This window comes from Gigantopelta aegis, chromosome 10 (assembly GCF_016097555.1).
Source record: "Gigantopelta aegis isolate Gae_Host chromosome 10, Gae_host_genome, whole genome shotgun sequence".
NCBI lineage: Eukaryota > Metazoa > Mollusca > Gastropoda > Neomphalida > Peltospiridae > Gigantopelta > Gigantopelta aegis.
In genome coordinates this window covers 67,331,148-67,351,045 of record NC_054708.1, presented here as the reverse complement: position 1 = coordinate 67,351,045, position 19,898 = coordinate 67,331,148, and the positions used below count along the sequence as shown (strand labels likewise).

General features: G+C 35.7%; 1 protein-coding gene across 7 annotated transcripts in view; it reads right to left on the bottom strand.

Annotated features, from left to right (window-relative positions):
* LOC121384380 (nucleolysin TIA-1-like) overlaps window positions 1-19,898 on the bottom strand; it is a 172,031-nt gene that overhangs the window by 146,277 nt on the left and 5,856 nt on the right. The window contains exon 1 of one of the 7 annotated variants that reach the window (XM_041514760.1): window positions 6,552-6,709. The exons of the other annotated variants lie outside the window; for them this stretch is intronic. Coding sequence (XP_041370694.1) covers window positions 6,552-6,596 — 45 coding nt within the window. The 5' untranslated portion in view covers window positions 6,597-6,709. Of the gene's footprint in view, window positions 1-6,551; window positions 6,710-19,898 lie in introns of those variants that run through there. 7 annotated transcript variants of the gene reach the window in all.

The following is a 19,898-nucleotide window of genomic DNA, read 5'->3' as shown; positions in this document are numbered from 1 at the left end:
TAATGGGTCTGCATAAAAAAGTTTCAATTTAAATGCTATCAAAATATGGCAAATTTGCTGCCCTTGTAGTCAATTCTGGGTCTGGCTTAACTGGGTTTCAAACAACTGCACAGGCAGATGAACATTTGTGATGTCAAGAGTGCTTTTAAGATGATGCATGAACTGGAAAAAGATAAGCACAAAAGCATGTATTAAAAAATGTTGCTTTGAACACACTATTGGTGACTGCCACATTGCATGTGCGTTGAATTTTAAAATGTAAATGATTGACAAGGCTTTACATCAAGTTGGCTAAGTTAATTTGATGAGGCAATTTGGTGTAAAAGCATTTACTAGGATTTGGTCGTACTTGAGTAAATCTGACCTTCGTTTCTAAGTAGTTGAATACTGATCAATGTAATCTTTAAAGTGCCACAATCCAGCAACAACAATACAAAACAGGGTCAAAAATCAAATGACTTTGGAGAGAGAGAGAGAGAGAGAGAGAGAGAGAGAGAGAGAGAGAGAGAGAGAGACAGGCAGAGATATGAGAGAAACTTGCTACTGCCAAACACATTTTATTTATGGCTATATGGCATCAGACATATGGTTAAGGATCACACAGATATTGAGAGGAAACCTGGTGTTGCCACTTCATGGGTTACTCTTTTCGATTAGCAGCAAGGTATCTTTTATATGCACCATCCCACAAACAGGATAGCACATACCACGGCCTTTGATATACCAGTCGTGGTGCACTGGCTGGAGCGAGAAATAGCCCAACCGTGCATCAAGCGAATGCTTTACCACTGTGCTACATCCCGCACCCCCCATTACACAAGGGAGTATGTCACAGCCTTTAGCAGGGTTTAAGATGTCGCTCGCCAAGTTACAAGTTGCAAATTAACGATAAATTTTGAGAATATAATTCATTATTAATTCGCCAAAGAGGTCATTCGAAAAGGTCTTTCGTTTATAGATGTACCCCATATTTGCTGTTTGCTGTAAACGTAGTGTTTCCCCTGGAAATTGGGAAAGGCATGGTATTATAATACTAAACACTTTTGGGGCATTTTCACTTTTTTCCATTAAAGCCGCACACCCTAGTTCCATCCAGCGAAAATAAATTATAATTTGGTTAATCTACAAACCTGTAACACACTTAGATCACGTTTTTATCAAATGGAGTGAAAAAGCAGGTTTTATATCGATAAATACCATGGGAATCCCCATGTCCCAATTGCTTGAAATAATTTTGAAAGTTAGTATTCTGATGTCACCGGTAGATGTCGCTCGAAGCACAACAATGCCTACGTCACGACAAATTTCACAGAGTGCGCACAGACTTGGGGTGCGTTCTTTTCACCTCTCCTGGACATGTTCAAACTGTTCTGTCCTGGTTGTATCCCCTCTCCAGATATCGTAAGACTTAGCAAAATTATTGGTTTTAAGGGTTTGTAACGTTTTGTATTGAGACACTTACTTGTCTGAACTTTATTGTTACTGAAAATGTTCACGAACTGTGAAGAAAAATCTCACAAATGAACAACAAATCTGATGTTGATTGCGCGAACCGTGCACGAGAAAACAAACCGAACCAAAATGATAACGGTCACGTGGTATACCAACGTCTGTGACATTGAAATGGAAATATCCCGTCTAAAAATAGATTAGACCTTGTCTGCTCAACGTTTTTTTCTCAAACGTGCGTGCGTTTTTAAGAAATACGAAAAAAGCATTTTGTGGTATTACAAAAACCAGGATTACCAGGATTACTAAAAAACACTTCAGGTGAATGGAAATGTATATTCTAAATAATAAACGGTAAGTAAAGTGCAATTTTATTTGTGAAAAAATGGGTTTAATAGCGAAAAACAACGCCGTAATGGTTACTCTCGAGTGCCTAATAAACATAGGGGCTGAATAAGCATAGGGTCTGGAAATTTGTCTAAAATCAATTAAAAGTAGGGTGCGGAATTAGCATAGGGTGTGGAATTATTTTTTTAAACCAATAAGAGTAGAGTGCGGAATTAGCATAGGGTCTGGAAATTTAGCTAAATTGTAAAAATTTAATTTGGTTTCACGTAAAAATAAAAATAAGTGTTTTGGAAATAACAAAAATATACTATTGTTATTTAATTTAGAAAACAAGCGGCTCAGAAATAAATAACTTGTAGTAAGTTCCATAGTATGAAAAAATGTGTTCACTATAAACATGTTTCTATTATCTAACTGTTACAACTGTTATTGTCACACACAATTAATTAAAACTGTAAGTGTGTTTGTATGTTTAAATGAAATTATGATAATTAATGTGAGGAGAGATTGCAGCTTTAAAAAAAAATCCAAAAGTTCCAGGCTTGAAAACCAAAACAATCAAGGTGGACGACAGCTCGCTAGATTCATCTCCTATATTTAACACATTGGTTAATTATAACAAGACGTAATTTCATCAACTTAATTTTTACCTGTAACATTCTTTATTTTTAAAGCATAGGTGGGGACACTTATGATGCCAGGGGCTGGCATGCATAAATCTCAGCTGAAGATTCACAAACAACTGTGGTCATCGGCCATGCCAGTTGTTAGCGGAACGCGCCAGAACTGGAACACGGTTAGGGGATGTAACTCTGCCTAATTTTTCTTGCTAATTTCTAATAGACTCTATTTGCAAGTGAAACTAAAAAGGTTGAGTGGAATTTGTAATTAAAATGAGTGGAATTTGTAATGTAAAAACAATATATATATAAAAAGAGGAAAGAATGTAGATAAAGTTTGGGCTAGTTCCCCTTATCCTAAAGGAACTGTACTTTATATCTACTCTAGTATACATAGCTTAAAAAGTCATATTTACCTTTAAGAATTCGGTAAGTCTTCAATGTTTGGTGAAAAGATGAAGTGTTGAAGTGTAATTGATTAATTTATATAATAAAGTGCTTGCATGAACTGTTGCATCGATTTACAGGCGAGCACTCACTCGAACGCATCCTTGGAATTTACCAAACCGAATAAAACCGAACCGAGCCGAGCGATAAAAAAAAAAATGGCGGCCAACAATGTTTGTAAACGTGTTTACATTTTGTCATAGAGTAACATACTTTGTTGTGCCTTAATGGTTCAAATGATCAATTGAGCAGAAAAACAATGTATGTATATTAATAAATAAATAAATGTATTATTTGACCACAAAAGTTGGCATTTTATTTGACAACTCGGAAAATTGTAAATTCCGCAATTTCGTCCGCGAATCCGCGATCGCGGAAAATCGGTACTATTTGATAAATTAAGAATTGTAATAAGCGTTGGGTGCCGAATTAGCGTAGGAGGTTACATTTTTTAAAGATGTAATTAAACGTAGGGTGCTGAATAAGTGTAGACACCAATTTTTTTTCACAAATTTAATAAACGTAGGTGTACGTTTATTTGGCACTCGAGAGTAACAATTAGCCGTAACTAGGGTGTGTCCCTTTAAAGAGATTTTTTTTTAATTCAAATAAAAATAAACGTAATTAATGTGTTTGCTTTAATTAATGGCAACATATATAACATGCATATTTTATTAATCAATATTACATTTTCTGAGTGTTTTATAAAGGCAATTTTAGAATTAATTAATGGTACACTTTCAAAAGGCTTGTTTAATCTCAGGGCAGCATGGCACTGATTAAGGCAAGATGAAGCTAGATTATTGAGGCATGGTGCCGCACCATCCTAAAACAAGCTAGGGAAAACACTGATTTGGCAAAAGATTTTTCTTAGCAAATTTGCCAAATTGCTAATATTTTATCGGCTTCAGCATAAACCCTGTTTTAATGTATTAGTCATAGGCCACTGGTATGGTGTGGGGAGAAGAAGACCAGAGTCCATCAAGGGTGATTGATCTTGTAACCCTTCGCAACTCAGTCAAGTGTTCTACCACGGAGTTACATATATATGGTGCCACTCATATTTGGATTACCCCACCCTTCCCCATCACCATTAAAACAGGTTTGACTGTATTCATACAGGTGGTATGAGTATGACACTTGTCTGTCAGCAACAGACCGGTTTCCCTTGTCATCCCCTCATCACCACCACCACACACACATTAGGCTAACAAGTGCTTAGAGGTTAGGACATGCCACAGACACTGCATTCCACTAACAACTTGTCAAAACATTATTTTATTTTTAAAAATTACATCAAAGAAATTTACCATAATGCATTTTTGTGACCTCAAATTACACTGTAAAATTAAAGTTTGACACAACTGGAGTACATTGATTTGTTAATCATCTGCCATTGGATGTCAAACATGTTTCCATTAGTAGCAAGGTACCGTTTATGTGTGCCATTCCACCGACAGGGCAGCACACACCAATACCAGTGGTAGTGCACTGGCTGGAATGAAAAACAGCCCAATGGCCCCACCAATGGGGATCAATCCTACACCGACAGTGCATCAGGCAAGTGCTTTTCTACTGGGCTACATCCCACCCACGAGTGCACTGCACATACTACCATACACTATCAAGTTTCATAAATACTTTAAAAGATGCTATTTATTTTAAGAATGCACACATACATAAATGTTAGCAAAACATGTTAGTTCAATAATCATATCAACTTTTAAAAACTTAATCATTAATGGACCATTCTGTAAATGCTTACATTATAGCAGAAGACTCTCACAATTCAGTACTTTCGTAAACCGTAGATTTTTAAGATGTGTACCAGGGTACTTGGGCAGCTGTGACACTGAATGAAAACATCCATTATCACAAGTCCCTATTAGCAAGGAATATTTTGTACGTTCCCAGTTTAAACCATTTGAAATCAGCAAAGGCAACTAATTTTGTACGCCACCCTCCACCCTCTCACACAAAAATAAAATGAAAAAGGGAACAAATGTTTTTTCTTGGGGTTAGGGAGGGTGAGGTGAGTAACTATAGGTAAAGACGTATTGTATCCATGTGTCAGTCATAATTCATGCACATGGTGATATTTTCATTTTTTATTTTAAAAAAAAATAAACAATAAAAATAACGTCAAATATTTCTATAACATTACAGGATGTTCTTATGCCCATCTGTCCTACTCTTGAACTAGTTACCTTTCTAATATTATGCATAGACCACTGTACATAACAGATTATCTTGGGGCTGTTCCAAAAATGAGACTGGTGATTGTAACTCCTTATTAACATCTACGTTAACTTTCCTATCTAGGAACCAGATGGCATCTACTTCTAATTGTTATATAGAGAGTATTAATAGTATGAATCTTTGCCAGGTAATTTGTTTTGTTTTTTATCAGACACATGTATGTGACCAAATCGGTCACAATGTAGCGGGCTGATTAACACATTGCAATACTTTTGCTTAAGTCGAATGTTATAATATATATATACACTGGGAAATCTCTCAAAATGAGATCCTCAGTAAACTGCAATTCCAGATATTTTTTATGGTTTCTTCTTTAATATCAGAACAGAACCTCTCTATACTGGATACCCCTTAATAGTGGACTTTTTACTTGGTCCAATGAGTGTCCAGTTCAGTGGGGTTTAACTGTACGGAACTTAACACAAATGTTGTCTTCCACCATTCTAGTCCGAAACAAACTTAGAATAGTGGTTTTTTTAAACTCTAAACAACACAAGTTAGATTGGGTTAACCTTGGATTGTCACCTATCCTGTGTAATAATTTGTAAGACAACTTGCTTTTTGTTTGCTCACAAAATACTGATACCCATATTCATCATGTTCAAGTCAACTCTCATTCTCATGTGCATATTTATTACTGCATCTGGCAAGGGCATAGGAAGGTGCCAAAAAGTGTGGTGGGGGAGAGGCAGGCCACACACACATTATATAAATATAAATACATGTATAAATAAATAAAAACCACCATTGCTGCTACGCCAGTGTCTATTCACATACACACGTCCTACAAGTACCTGTATTTAGGTGATTTATTACAAAAGTGTACTTGTAAATCATACTGGACAAGGTAATTGGAAAAACATGGTGTATGTAGTTAGGCAGACATAACAAATTATCACAAAAATTCACACTATAATTTATATTTATAGTATAAGATGAATAAATGTATTGATTTCAACTTAAACAAAAATTTAGCTAACTGGTAAATTTGGTTATATATATATATATATATATATATATATATATATATACATGAAAACATTTTTACAAAAGCAAAAAAAAGAACTTTTGATTTATTAAGATTAAGATTATGTGTGAATGAGAGAGAGAGAGAGAGAGAGAGAGAGAGAGAGAGAGAGAGAGAGAGAGAGAGAGAGAGAGAGAGAGAGAGAGAGAGAGATGAAAAGTGAGGGGAGGTAGACAGAGAGAGAGAGAGAGAGAGAGAGAGAGAGAGAGAGAGAGAGAAACAGATGAAGCAAGGAAGACAGAGAGAACTTTAAGATAAATGAGATATAGAGAGAGCGCGAGTGAGTGAGGGAGAGGGACAGAGAGAGGGAGAGGGAGAGAGAGAGAGAGGGAAAGGAGAGAGGAGAGAGAGAGGGGAGGTAGACAGACAGATGATTTTCATAAAACTGAAAAAATACATACAATCAACAACTCCCAGGGACAAATCCAACTAATTTTTCCTTCCATCTATCTATATGTGAACTGTAGATTTATAATCCTCAAACACAAATTATTACAGAGCTTTCGCTTGATGATGAATACACCGAGAGTCCAATTACAACTAACTACAGGTTCAGTGTTTACAAAACCACTAAATGAAATCTGTGCTTATATGTATGTGGGGTGAGTCATTTCAGTCAGTCTTTTTTTTTTTTTTTTTTTAAAGTGTACCCTTTGTTAGGCTAGTGCACCTGATTGTTCCAGAACAGAGAGCTGTGACAGACGAGGAAAAACCTGTCATCAACCTATCGTGTCTCATTATCCTGGCCAGGCCAAACATTAAACCTCTACCAGACCTCATCAAAATATTGCACGAGGCAGGCCAAACATAAAACATGCCTCGACAGGCCTGATGGTTCCCTGAACACCTCACCACAATATAACACCTGAATTCAAACAATAAAATAAGTTAAAGTAGAAGTAATGGTTCCCGACACACCCCATAAAGAAAATTACACTAGTCTGTTCAAAAAGAAAGTGCCTGGATAAATGGATGGTTTCTTCACTCTTTATTGTATATCAATCTGGTCGACAAGTCTCAACAAAATTTAAGGTTCTACGGTAAAGGAAAGGAATATTTTTGTTCAATTACACCACTAGAGCACATTGACTTACTGATTTGACAATTCTGCTAAGTCTTACCTACAGGAAATCCTATACATTTTTCAATAAGCAGAAAGTACAGAATATTTTACGATGTGATTTTGTGGTTTCTAACAGGTTATTTTGACACTTGGTCAAGAAAAGAAACCTGCTGCCACCACATAGGATATTCTTACTGGTAATCTTCTTTCCAATAAGGGATCTTTTATATGCATTTACCTATCGCCAAGGCAACACATGAGGTGCTGGATTTAGCTGAGTCGGTTGAGCTGTTGCCTGAGGTGCTTGCGTCGCAGGATCAAACCACCTCGGTGGATCCATTCAACTGATTGGGTTTTTTTCTCATTCTAACCAGTGCACCACAACTGGTCAAAGGCTGTGGTATGTGCTTTCCTTATCCCTTGCTGTTAATGAAATGTTTTAGCAGGTTTCGTCTGATGACGAGTCAGAATTACCAAATGTTTGACATTCAATAGCCGATGATTAATTAAGCAATGTGTTCTAGTGGTGTCGTTAAACAAAACAAACTTTTCTTTCTTTTTTTATGTATAATGGGGCAATGGTTTGGAAAAAAATATAAATATATTTCATGAGCCCTCATTTCGTTGCACAAGCTAATTATTAATTAAGGTTCGAGGAAGCTTGGCCCCCATCGCAGCTATTTGGGCTATCTGTCTACAACTGGTGACTGCAGGGGTTCTGATGCCCCAAATCAATGACTCGGGCAACAAATTCCTTTTGACATGTCAGTGAAGGGAAAAATAATTTCTTTCAATTTGCTGCTTTAGTAAACTTATTTCACTATCAATTATTTAACCACCAGCAACTTCATGGCCATATCTAAGTTAACTAGTAGTAAACAGGTAAATCAAAAATACTTCTGATTATTTTGCCAGCATTTGGTATAGTGGAGCCATATTTTCGAAGGCATCTTAGCTCTATTAAATAGTAAAACCATTGTAGGCTATGATGTCACTACGGCGTGTGCTATAATGACATCATAGTCTATGATGGTTTTACTATTTCGTAGAGCTAAGATACCATCGAAAATCCTTAGCCAGGGTTTCAGCCAGAGGATAAAACGGGTATGGTGCCATACCTAAATGTTTTGCTGATTTTTTTTTAACTTGATCTTTTGACCAAATTAACGACTCTTATTTGTGATTACTGTATGATTTTTAAAAACCTAAACCTAAACGTAACCCATTTTCTTTCTGGGTAAGGCCCCCGATACCTTATGTTGTCCATAGGGCCATACCCCCCAAAAAGGTTCTGGCAGAAACACTGCTAGCCTGGTTACCAAAGAATTGTAACTGAATAGTACAAATAATGTAAGCATGACAAAACCAGTCACCAATCTAGGGTGGCAATCACAATTAAATTCTATCCTTGTAGAACAAAAAACCAGTCCAGTCACCAATCTAGGGTGGCAATCACAATTAAATTCTATCCTTGTAGAACAAAAAACCAGTCACCAATCTAGGGTGGCAATCACAATTAAATTCTATCCTTGCATGACAAAACCAGTCACCTATCTAGGGTGGCAATCACAATTAAATTCTATCCTTGTAACCAGTCACCAATCTAGGGTGGCAATCACAATTAAATTCTATCCTTGTAGAACAAAAAAAAAACATAACAAACCCAGTGTTTAGAATTTTTTTTTTTTTTTTTAAAACTCCACTGTGTTGTCAGGGTTGGACAAATAAAATACATGTAACATCAAACAGTTGTCCGATTGCTGCCAACCTGAATAAAGGGATGTCTGTTCAGCTACACCCCAGCATGCTGGCCGTTATCTGACAGTTATTTAGTGTCAAACATGTGGTACTTGTAACATGTGGTGCATAACACAACCAGACCAAACAACAGGTCTGGTCAAAATCAGTGTCTTGTAATCTTCTGTGGAAATAATATATGGTAAAAAGATACAGATAGTGTTACAGTGAACAAGAAATATAGATTTATACATGTATAATACAATAGTTTTTAGGGTTTTTTCCACACCACTAGAGCACATTGATTGGATGTGAAACAGTTAATAAATCTGACGTACAGTCTTGGAGGAAAACAGTTACATTTTCCCATTAGCAGTAAGGAGTCTTCTTTATGCAGTTTGCCAGACAGGACAGTACATACCACAACCGTTGATATTTAGCCATGACACTGGTTGGGATGGGTTTAAATCCCAATAAGAGAAAGGGTACACCGAGGGGCTTCAATCCTACACGCCAAGCGGGCACTCTATCAAATGAGCTAGATCCTGCCAATCCACAGACAGGATAGCACATACCTTTGATATACCAGTTGTGATGCACTGATTGGAATGAGAAATATCCCAATGGGCCCACTGATAGGGATTGATCCCAAACCGACTGCGCATGAAGCAAGTGCTTTAACACTGGGCTATGTCCCGTCCCATTTAACGAAACGAAGCAAAGAAGGAAGGAAATGTTTTATTTAATGATGCACTAACACATATGGTGTTGGACATATGGTTAAGGACCACACAGATATTGAGGAAGGAAACCTGCCGTCTCCACTTCAAAGGCTACTCTTTTCAATTAGCAGCAATGAATCTTTCATATGCATCATCCCATAGACAGGATAGCACATATCACAGCCTTTGATATACTAGACATGGTGCACTGGCTGGAGCGAGAAATAGCCCAATGGACCTACTGACAGGGATCGATCCTAAAACGACAGCAGATCAAGCGAGCGCTTTACCACTGGGTTCCGTCTCGCCTCTATTTAATGAAACCAACACATTGTATAGGGGATGAACTTTTTTCCCCATGAGCTATAAACAGTTTCCAAGCAAATGAATTGGGGGCTTCTCAGAAGCTGTTTGGAACTCATCTGAAGCTAGATGTATGAGGATTTTTAAAATATAATTATCCAAAGCTATTATCAGCAGAACTTATTAACTCAAAACAACTTTTACTGTTTAATTTTACTGCTGGAGACCATTTGCAATTTACCTTACAATGTACTTGGTATTACCTAGAGACTGAATCCTTGAGTACCAGTGTCAAAAAAATAGCGCGATTTATTCAAAAGGAAAAAAAAAGTTCAACTAAAGATTTGAATAAGCATGAAACCGTTAGTTACATGTAGATTCATTTTACATATAATATATATTGATTTCGATTAGATTTTGCATATGGATTTTGTAAACAGTCTCTCTTCTGCTTTCTTTTTTAATATTATCAACTTATGGACTCTCTTCACATGTTCATAAAGTGTCTAAACCCAGTGTTCTCGCTGCTCCATTTAAGCGGGGCGGCCCGCCCTGCTATTGCATTTTGCCGCCCTCCGCCCTCCTTTATTTTTCTGTGCCCCTCTTTATTTTCCAGCGCCCTACTGTATTTTCCAGTACCTATCTCCGTTATTTCCAAATGCACACTTTTTTCCACACATAAAAAAAACCCCACAACGATCAGTCTGCCCACTGGACATCAAAGGAAACAAGCCGAGTTGTGTACGAAAAAGCAACTGACAAAACATTTACAACGGTTACTGTAACATAATTTAATAGTATTTTTAACAGCCTCTATTTTGTCCTATACCTGTATCCATTTGTATGTTTAATACAAACAATAAAAGTTATATTTTATTTGAGCAATAAAAACATTTTTATTTTTTATAGATTCGGCAATTTCCGACTGGGAAAAACCCACTTATTTGGTGCCAAATTTGTCACGTGATCAGAACAATCACTCTATCTTTTGTTTCCACTAACTGTTGTCTGATATTTTGTCCTCAGTTACAGATATAATTGATTGTAACTGACGATTTTTACTTTCTGTCATTTCTGTCATTCTGTTTATTCAGCAGTTCTTATAACATATTGTAAACGTTTCATTTTGGGGGGATATCACCACTTATAAAATCAACGGAAGTGGTAGTGTTTGGCATTAAAATCATTCATCTTGGGTGCCAAATAATATATACACCGCCACTACAAAAACGAAACTTTTTATCAGTTGGCGATAATATTTTATCAAAGCGATCGACTCATTCGATGAAGATGGGAATAACAAAAACTGTTTTCGACATTAGGGGATCACACAAATGTCTTTTTTGTTTTTTGTATATCTTGAAATCTTTATTAAAATAATAATATTAAAACTTTGATTGGTTCAGCAAAAACGGAACTGCCAGTTAAAAGACGAGTCTGCTTGTATTTCGTATAAACTTTTTGTAATCAAAATAAGGAGTATGTCTTTCCACAAAGTCTATCAACACACAACATGGTAACCACCAAGCTCCCCCCCACCCCATTTTTTTTTTTTGGGGGGGGGGGGGGGGGAAGGGTTGGTGCTGCGCGGCCACCCTCCTTTAATTTTCACCCAGCGAGAACACTGTAAACCTTCGTCAAATGTCAAGCCCCGACTGTTTAATCACGATTTAATTACTTGTTGTTAACAGGGCTTCTAGATTATGGTAGCCCCACTCCCATGGCTAGTGATATTCAGTGTTGGGCTAGTAAATAACTACTATAACTAGCATGACGGCTAGTGGGAAAAACCCTTGTTTGTCAAATGCTGCCTTTAAACTGTGTCTCCCTCTTCAGGTGACATATCTGATTATTACTATTAGAAAAATTGTATTTATTTGAAGTAGGGCTAGTGAATTTTTAATCATGGCTAGTAAAAAAAAAAAAAATTACTGATCCCATGGCTAGTGGATTTTTATAAAATTCTAGAAGCCCTGTGTTAAAAAGTATTTAAACAATTGCATATATATTTTGAATGATAATCAATAACAAACAAGAAAGCAAAAATGTTTAATTAATAATGGCTATTTGGAAACTAGCAACTGGTTATTGCAACAATTGGTCCACATAATAAAAGAAGAAACCCACTTATTCCTACCTTTCAACAGTAAAATAGTTTTTAGATTTACTTTCTCAAAATAAGCACATACTGCAGCTTTTGATATACAAGTACAGGGTTCCGGCTTGAATGGGGTAAACAAAAAAATGGCTACCTATCTTCTGACTCATCACATCAAGTGACTATACATTACTATCTGCCACACATAACCTAAACCCACCAGTTACTAAAGTAGGCGTCAAACATTTAGTCTAGTATAATATAGTGTTACAATAAAAGCTACTTATTCCAATTAACAGCACACACACAGAGAGAGAGAGAGAGAGAGAGAGAGAGAGAGAGAACAGCACATACCATGATGAGATGCACTGGTTGGAGATACATGTAATACAAGCCAAGGGGTCCACCAATTTGGAATGGTTTTAAAGTTTGTTTTGTTTAACAACAACACTATAGCACATTGATTTATTGATTATCTGGTAAAGAATGTCAAACATTTGGTCAGTGTGATATGGCTGTCAGAGGAAACCAGCTACATTTAGTAGCTAGGGATCTTTTATATGCACCATCCCAGACAGGATAGCATATACCACTGCCTTTGATATGGTGCACTGGCTGGAACGTGAAATAGCCTAATGGGCCCACAGCAAGAATCGACCCTAGACCAACCGTGCATCAGGCAAGCGCTTTACCACTGGGCTACATCCTGCCCTCTTATTTCTAGAAGTAATATTTACAGCTAATAAATCTAAATGAGTTTACATATTAACAATGACAGGTCAGTGGAATACAATATCAATGAGATCACTCTCAACCGGCATAGCTTATAAATAAATATCAAGTGTCCCTATCAGCGTAAAGTATATTGTGGTGCTTATATAGAGGATACTCCCCCCCCCCCCCCCCCCCGAGTGTCTTGTGATATCAAAGTATATTGTGGTGCTTATATAGAGGATACTCCCCCCGAGTGTCTTGTGATATCATAGTTTACCAGCACGAGTTGATAAAAGTATGAAATCTGAGGCTTGCAGATGATTTTTATACTTTTATCAACGAGTGCTGACAAGACACGAGACACGAGGGGGTATTTTTTTTATCATCCATTATCATTATTTTCATTTGATACAATTGTAAACAATGTCAGTATTGTGGGTTGAATAACATAAACAGTGACATAACAAAAGAAGCGATATCTCCTAGGAGAATATTGCAGCAGATATCGCAAATTATAGTGTCTGTAACATCTCTTATAAAAGCCTTTAATGGATGATAAAAATAAATATCAGCGTTCCTATCAGCTTAACGTATATCGTGGTTCTTCACTGTTAAACATGTTAAGTAGGATACTAGGAAGCAGTCTTCTGCATACTACGTTATTTGATACCTTAAGCAGTGAAGCTATAAAACTGTTTACAGTTTAACGTGAGTATCTGTTACACGACAAAAACAAATCGCTGCAATGCTCATTTTTATAAAGGCATTCATGCACAAAGTGTTCATTAAAAAATATAATTTATTCAGTAATATTTATGAAATCGTCCACTGGCATTTGATAACAACTCTTTCCAAAACCATCATTTACATAATGAAAGGAAATAGTTAACAAATCCTCAGTAAATTACAAACTGTGGCTACTTGTTTTGTTTAACAACACCACAAGAGCATATTGATTTATTAATCACCAGCTATTAGATGTCTAACAATTGGTAATTTTAGTAGTCTTTGAAAGGAAACCCGCTTAATTTTTCAATTAGTGGCAATGGATCGTTTATATGCACCATCCCACAAACAGGACAGCACATACCATAGCCTTTGATATACTGCACTGCTGTTGCATTGGCTGGAATAAGAAATAACCCAATGGGTCCATCGATGAGGATCCATCCTAGACCAACAACAGGTCGAAGGAAGGAAGGAAATGGTTTATTTAACGACACACTCAACACATTTTATTTACGGTTATATGGCATCCGATATATGGTAAAGGACCACACAGATATTGAGAGAGGAAACCTGCTGTCGCCACTTCATGAGCTACTCTTTTCAATTAGCAGCAAAGGATCTTTTATATGCACCATCCCATAGACAGGATAGCACATACCACAGCCTTTGATGTACCAGCTGTGGTGCACTGGCTGGAGCGTTATAAAAGACCACATGTGTACAGTTGTTGGGTACAAGGATAAGAAAACACTTTCATGGTGCAATTTGCTCTAACATCAAACATACAATAACACCTGTTTTAATTATCATTTAAGTGTGAAGTAAGTTAATTACCACAAGAAGAGATACATTTCCTGTTGATATGACAATTACAAAGAGATTGTGCTTGATAAATAGTACAGCATTCTCTCATCTACACACAATGATTATTGTAATCTGTACCTTTAATCTATCTGTATAAGCTAGAAATTAAAATGACACAAATGTATATATATCATTTAAAGCCCTAATAAAGGCTAACTTTATAATAAAGCTAAAACCAAAGCCAAAAAATGTTTGACAATGTTTTTAGTCAAATACATGCATCAGCAGATGACATAGAAATGTTTGACAATGTTTTTAGTCAAATACATGCATCAGCAGATGACATAGAAATGTTTGACAATGTTTTTAGTCAAATACATGCATCAGCAGATGACAGAAATGTTTTCATTTGAAATAAAATATAAATCAATTTTATGAAAATGAATGAAAATCCTTCATTAAAATCCTATGAAAACTAACAATTTGTGCAATTTTCACTGTTATCATCTGAAATACCATTACATATAATATTGTGATCCTAGTGTTTTAATAAAGTTTTGATCATTTAGCATACCTGGTGGGTGTTTTGTAACACTTTGTGGTGCCGACATGAAAAAAGAAGAAGTTTGTTTTAACGAAACCTCTGGAGCACATTGATTTATTAATCATCAGCTATTGGATGTCTAACATTTGGTAATTTTGACTTGTGCTGACATGAAAGCAAAAAGGACGAATACTACTTTTCTAGCTCAAACTCTGAAAGAAACATGTGCTACCATTACCAGCAATGGAGAGTAATTGGTGACAGTGAGTCGTATAATGTGCAGGCCTTCACATTTTATGGTAACAATCGTTTCCAGTACCGTGTCAGTAAAATCACGGAACCAAAATTTTGTTTCCCATGATTATTACAATGTATATTGAGTACGACTATTAAATGAAAATAATATAAACAGTTTCCAATGGGTTCCCATGATCACAAGGCATGGAACCACAAAAAGGATGTTTCCCATGAAGTTTGAAATGCTATGGTCTGATGTGATCTGTACAAAATTAAATCAATTCTGTTTTAATAAAACGAAGATATTAACAGTTTTCTAAACATCTAAAGTTCCTGAATTCACAAACAATACATTATTTCAAATAAACATATTGCTATATAACTATACAAATATCAGTTTAGTTTTAGATATAAAAATGACAGCATAACAACTCTGGAAGATAACAGAACATAATAAAGGGGAATAACTGCGATAAAGGTATACATTTCAAGTATGCCGAGAATTCTCTAATCTTCAATGTACATTTTTATTTCAATTTTCATACCCATTTAATTTTATTATAGTAATAGACAATTCTGACTGTGCAATAAAAAATATTTTATTGAAAGTGTATGTGATACAAAATCTTGCATGCATAGTACGTGTTCACCCGAATGACGTTGTCCCTCACCAGACGCTCAGCGTTCCATCATAATATAGAAAGGTGGTATGTAATAAATACAGATGTTTTGCCATGTTTGACTTGTGCAATAAATAACATGGCAAAACAACTGGTTCTGTCTATTTATTGTATGCACTCCTTAAAAAAACCTGAATCTTAAAAACGAGGTGCTCTTACAGAATCGACCTTCCTTTATCTTTTACTAACATGAAAACTATAAAATAAACTTTCGTGCCCAGCTTATGACAAAATGTAATTTACCATTGTTTCATATTTAATTTTATGTATTACTTTTATCCTTTCCATCACTTGCCAAAACGAGGCCTTCGGATGTCATGGTAACGATCATTTCCGGTAGTGTCGGTAAAATCACAGAACCGAATTTTGTTTGATTGCAAACATATTTTATTGTACAAAGAACAAAAGAATTGGGCACAAGTTTGACAACTTACGAGGCCCTCTTCTATATTCATACAATATAATTGGCAACCTATATTACATAGCTGTAAATATAAACTACATGTATACATTCAAGGATAACCAGTGGAAGGAAATGAATTATATACAAAAGAATATGATGGAAAAAAAAAATGATGCAAAAGATTACACAAATAGTACATCACATGCAGTTAAAACTCGCTATCACATTTACAAATAAACCGTATGGTAATTTAAATAATATTTTATTAATCAAAACGATGAGTTTTTTAAATATATATTTGAACATAAGTAAATATTTCTTTATTATTAGCATCATTTAATGTGCTTCGACCATATAACAGTAACTGTAAATCGATTAGTTGAAAATGCTTTAAGGAATTACATAGAATCTGTCTTTGTTGTTCATATTTTTTACATTGAAAGAAAAAATGGATATGGTTTTCTAATCTGTATCCACAGTTACACGAAGGGTCTACATCTATACAAATCAGCGTTTAAAGGGCTACATCCATGTCGTAATCTTTTATGTAATATATTTTCAATTCTTTTTCCACATGAAAATTAATATGGAATTTTATTTACCACCTGTGTTACTGCTCTTTTGAAAGACAATATTGTTTCACACTTTCTAATTGCTGGGCTTAAATTATTCCATAAATCAATTAATAAGTAGGTTCTAGCAAAAGGTGTAGATGTCCTCCTGATTTCTTAACATATAAGGAACCCTTTCTTCTTCTAAAATACAAAAATTGTTTCCCATATTTCATTAAATCAGCGATTTCGCTGGTCCATTGTTTTCACTTGAATTTTATCAGGACTTTTATAAAATCCACTAGCAATGGGATCGGTGATTTAAAACAACTTGCTAGCCACGATTAAAAATTCACTAGCCCTACTTCTCTTTAAGTTGATAAAATTTTATAAATAATAGTAATACCGTATATCTTCGCCTATAAGTCGAATTTTTTTCACCCAAAACTTATTTTATAACTTGGGGGGTCGACTTATAAGAGGGTAAAAAAAATTCACCAAAAAATATTACTGTTTTGGGGATTATTTTACAAATTTTATTGCTGAAGTATGCCATGTATTTATACTTAAATATGTTAATTTGACACATTTATTTTTTATAACCTTTTTTTTTTGGCATTAGAACGGTTTTGGTTATGCGAAAAGGCGTACATCTCACTCACATGCCAAGACAACAGTCCACTTAGTTAAATTAACAGTCATCACTAATAGTAAAAATGTAAACAATACTAACTACCTGTTGCCTGAGTTTATTTTGAAATCTGGTCACTGGCATTAATGGTTGTTCAAACAATGTTTTGGCGGTGATTAACTTCATGAATATTACTGAGCTTTCCCTTAAAATAGACTGATCTCTGCAGTTCACTATCTAGAGCAATAGGGACACACATCATTTGGTACAAAAACCAGTGTACTTTCCAGAGTTATCCTCCTTACATGTATTAATATGGTGGCAAAACGTGATACTTTCAGTTTTATCGTAGTGATCTGTTGTCAGTGTTTATAAATAAAGTTGTTGTCTGTGCACAAAACCATCTGTACAGTACCATACAGTAACAGTCAAACAGCTGTAATAATGATAGTTTGATTGGAATAGTCTGATTATATTGCGATGTACAAAACGTGAAAACCAAAGTTTGTAAAATAATTTTCTTTTGTTCAAATATTGTACATTATTGTTCTCATGTGCTGAAACTAAGAAATATTTCAATATTTATAAGTTGTTTTTCATGGGTCGACTTATAAACGGGTCAATAAAAAAATACGTTTTCAGGGCTTGAAATTAGGGACTCGACTTATAGCCGAGATCGACTTACAGGCGAAGATATACGGTAATAAAATATGTCACCTAAACAGGGAGATACAGCTTAAAACCCCCCACTAAAATTGGGGGTTGAGGTGGGGGCAGGATATTTATATTTACATAATAGACTCAACTGCAACATTTGACCAAAAAAGTTCACTAGCAGGCGGGCATGGCAATAGTAGTTATTTACTAGCCCAACACTGAATATCACTAGCCATGGGAGTGGGGCTACCATAATCTAGAAGTCCTGATTTTATAATCGATCATTATATCAAGAGTCCAACCGATCAATTTTCAATTATAATCGATCGTTGGAGCATGCATCACAACTAAACAATTACACAAAATTACAGCACACTATTTTCACAAATGTACATCAAGATGTACTTGAGTGTGATCAGTGTTTAACTGATTACACGTGCTGTCTCAGATGACCTATATTCACTTCTGAAATTAACACACAACATAAAAAAAAAACAGACTGCGTCAGTATTAAAATGATTTTAACATTCAAGTAAATAAGGAAAGGAAATGTTTTATTTAATGATGCACTCAACACATTTATTTACAGTTATAACTTATATGGTGTCAGACATTTGGTTAAGGACCACACAGATATTGAAAGAGGAAACCCACTATTGCCACTTCATGGGCTACTCTTTTCAATTAGCAGCAAGGGATCTTTTATATGCACCATCCCAAAGACAGGATAGCACATACCACGACCTTTTATATACCAGTCATGGTGCACTGGCTGGAACAAGAAATAGCCCAATGGGCCCACCCCAGACCGACCACGCATCAAGCGAGCACTTTACCATTGGGCTTCGTCTCACCCCGTTCAAGTAAATAAGGTCACAAACATGTATGATTATATCTTATCACAAATACCTATCAATTCCAGTCAGCTGTTTTTGAGCATTTATATGGATATCTAGCCAGGTGTGCAACAGCTGTCCAGAGATGGCGTGTGTATACAACAGCAATAAATATAAAAAACTGGCATCCTGAGATCTGTATACACGTGTTGCAATTTATTGAACATCCTTTTGACAATAAGACTATGCTTTGATTTGTAACCGATTTTGTTAAGCAAACAGGACACAGGGCACAATCAATTATTAAAAGGGGCAATACAAATGTTGCCTCTTGTATTTTTGTAACAACCAATTTTACCAATGTTATGGAATGTTACATTTCAGTGTTATGGCTAGGACACCGCATCCCCCACCCTCTTGTTTAGTGCTGCCCTGCCCCCGATTATGACAGACTGTCTACTCTAACTCATTGCCACAAAAAATTATAAAATCCTAACTTTCATCTGAAACATGTAGTGTTGCCATACATTTGAGATTTCAGTTAAGAAATACATTGTTCTAGGTCATCGTTAAGTGTTAAAAGTCAACTGACGGTACTGTGACATATACAATATTCTCTTGTTCGCTGTAATGACTAAAGACGGGCAGGACACTATACCACTGTCTACACTGACTGTCATTCTTAAAAAGCTTGCTTGGACTCACACATTAACAACTACACACAACTTAACTAATTAAATAAACACCCAGTAGAAAGAAATTTCTACATAGTAATTTTGTGGTGTTTTTTTGGCTACAAAAATTTACTTTGGACTATCAGATGCCCAAAGCCAGTTCACCTGTTAACTAGGCCTACAGTGACAACAGGCGTTGAATTTGCCAATGTCTATAATCTTTCTTTTATGCACTGACTCTCATTACACAAGTGTTCTAGTTAGGACAGGGCAAGGCAGGGCACGCATTTAATTGTACGGCATTAACACAAATGTTATATTCTTTACGGAAAGTGTTGGATATAATCAAAAGTTTGACATATAAC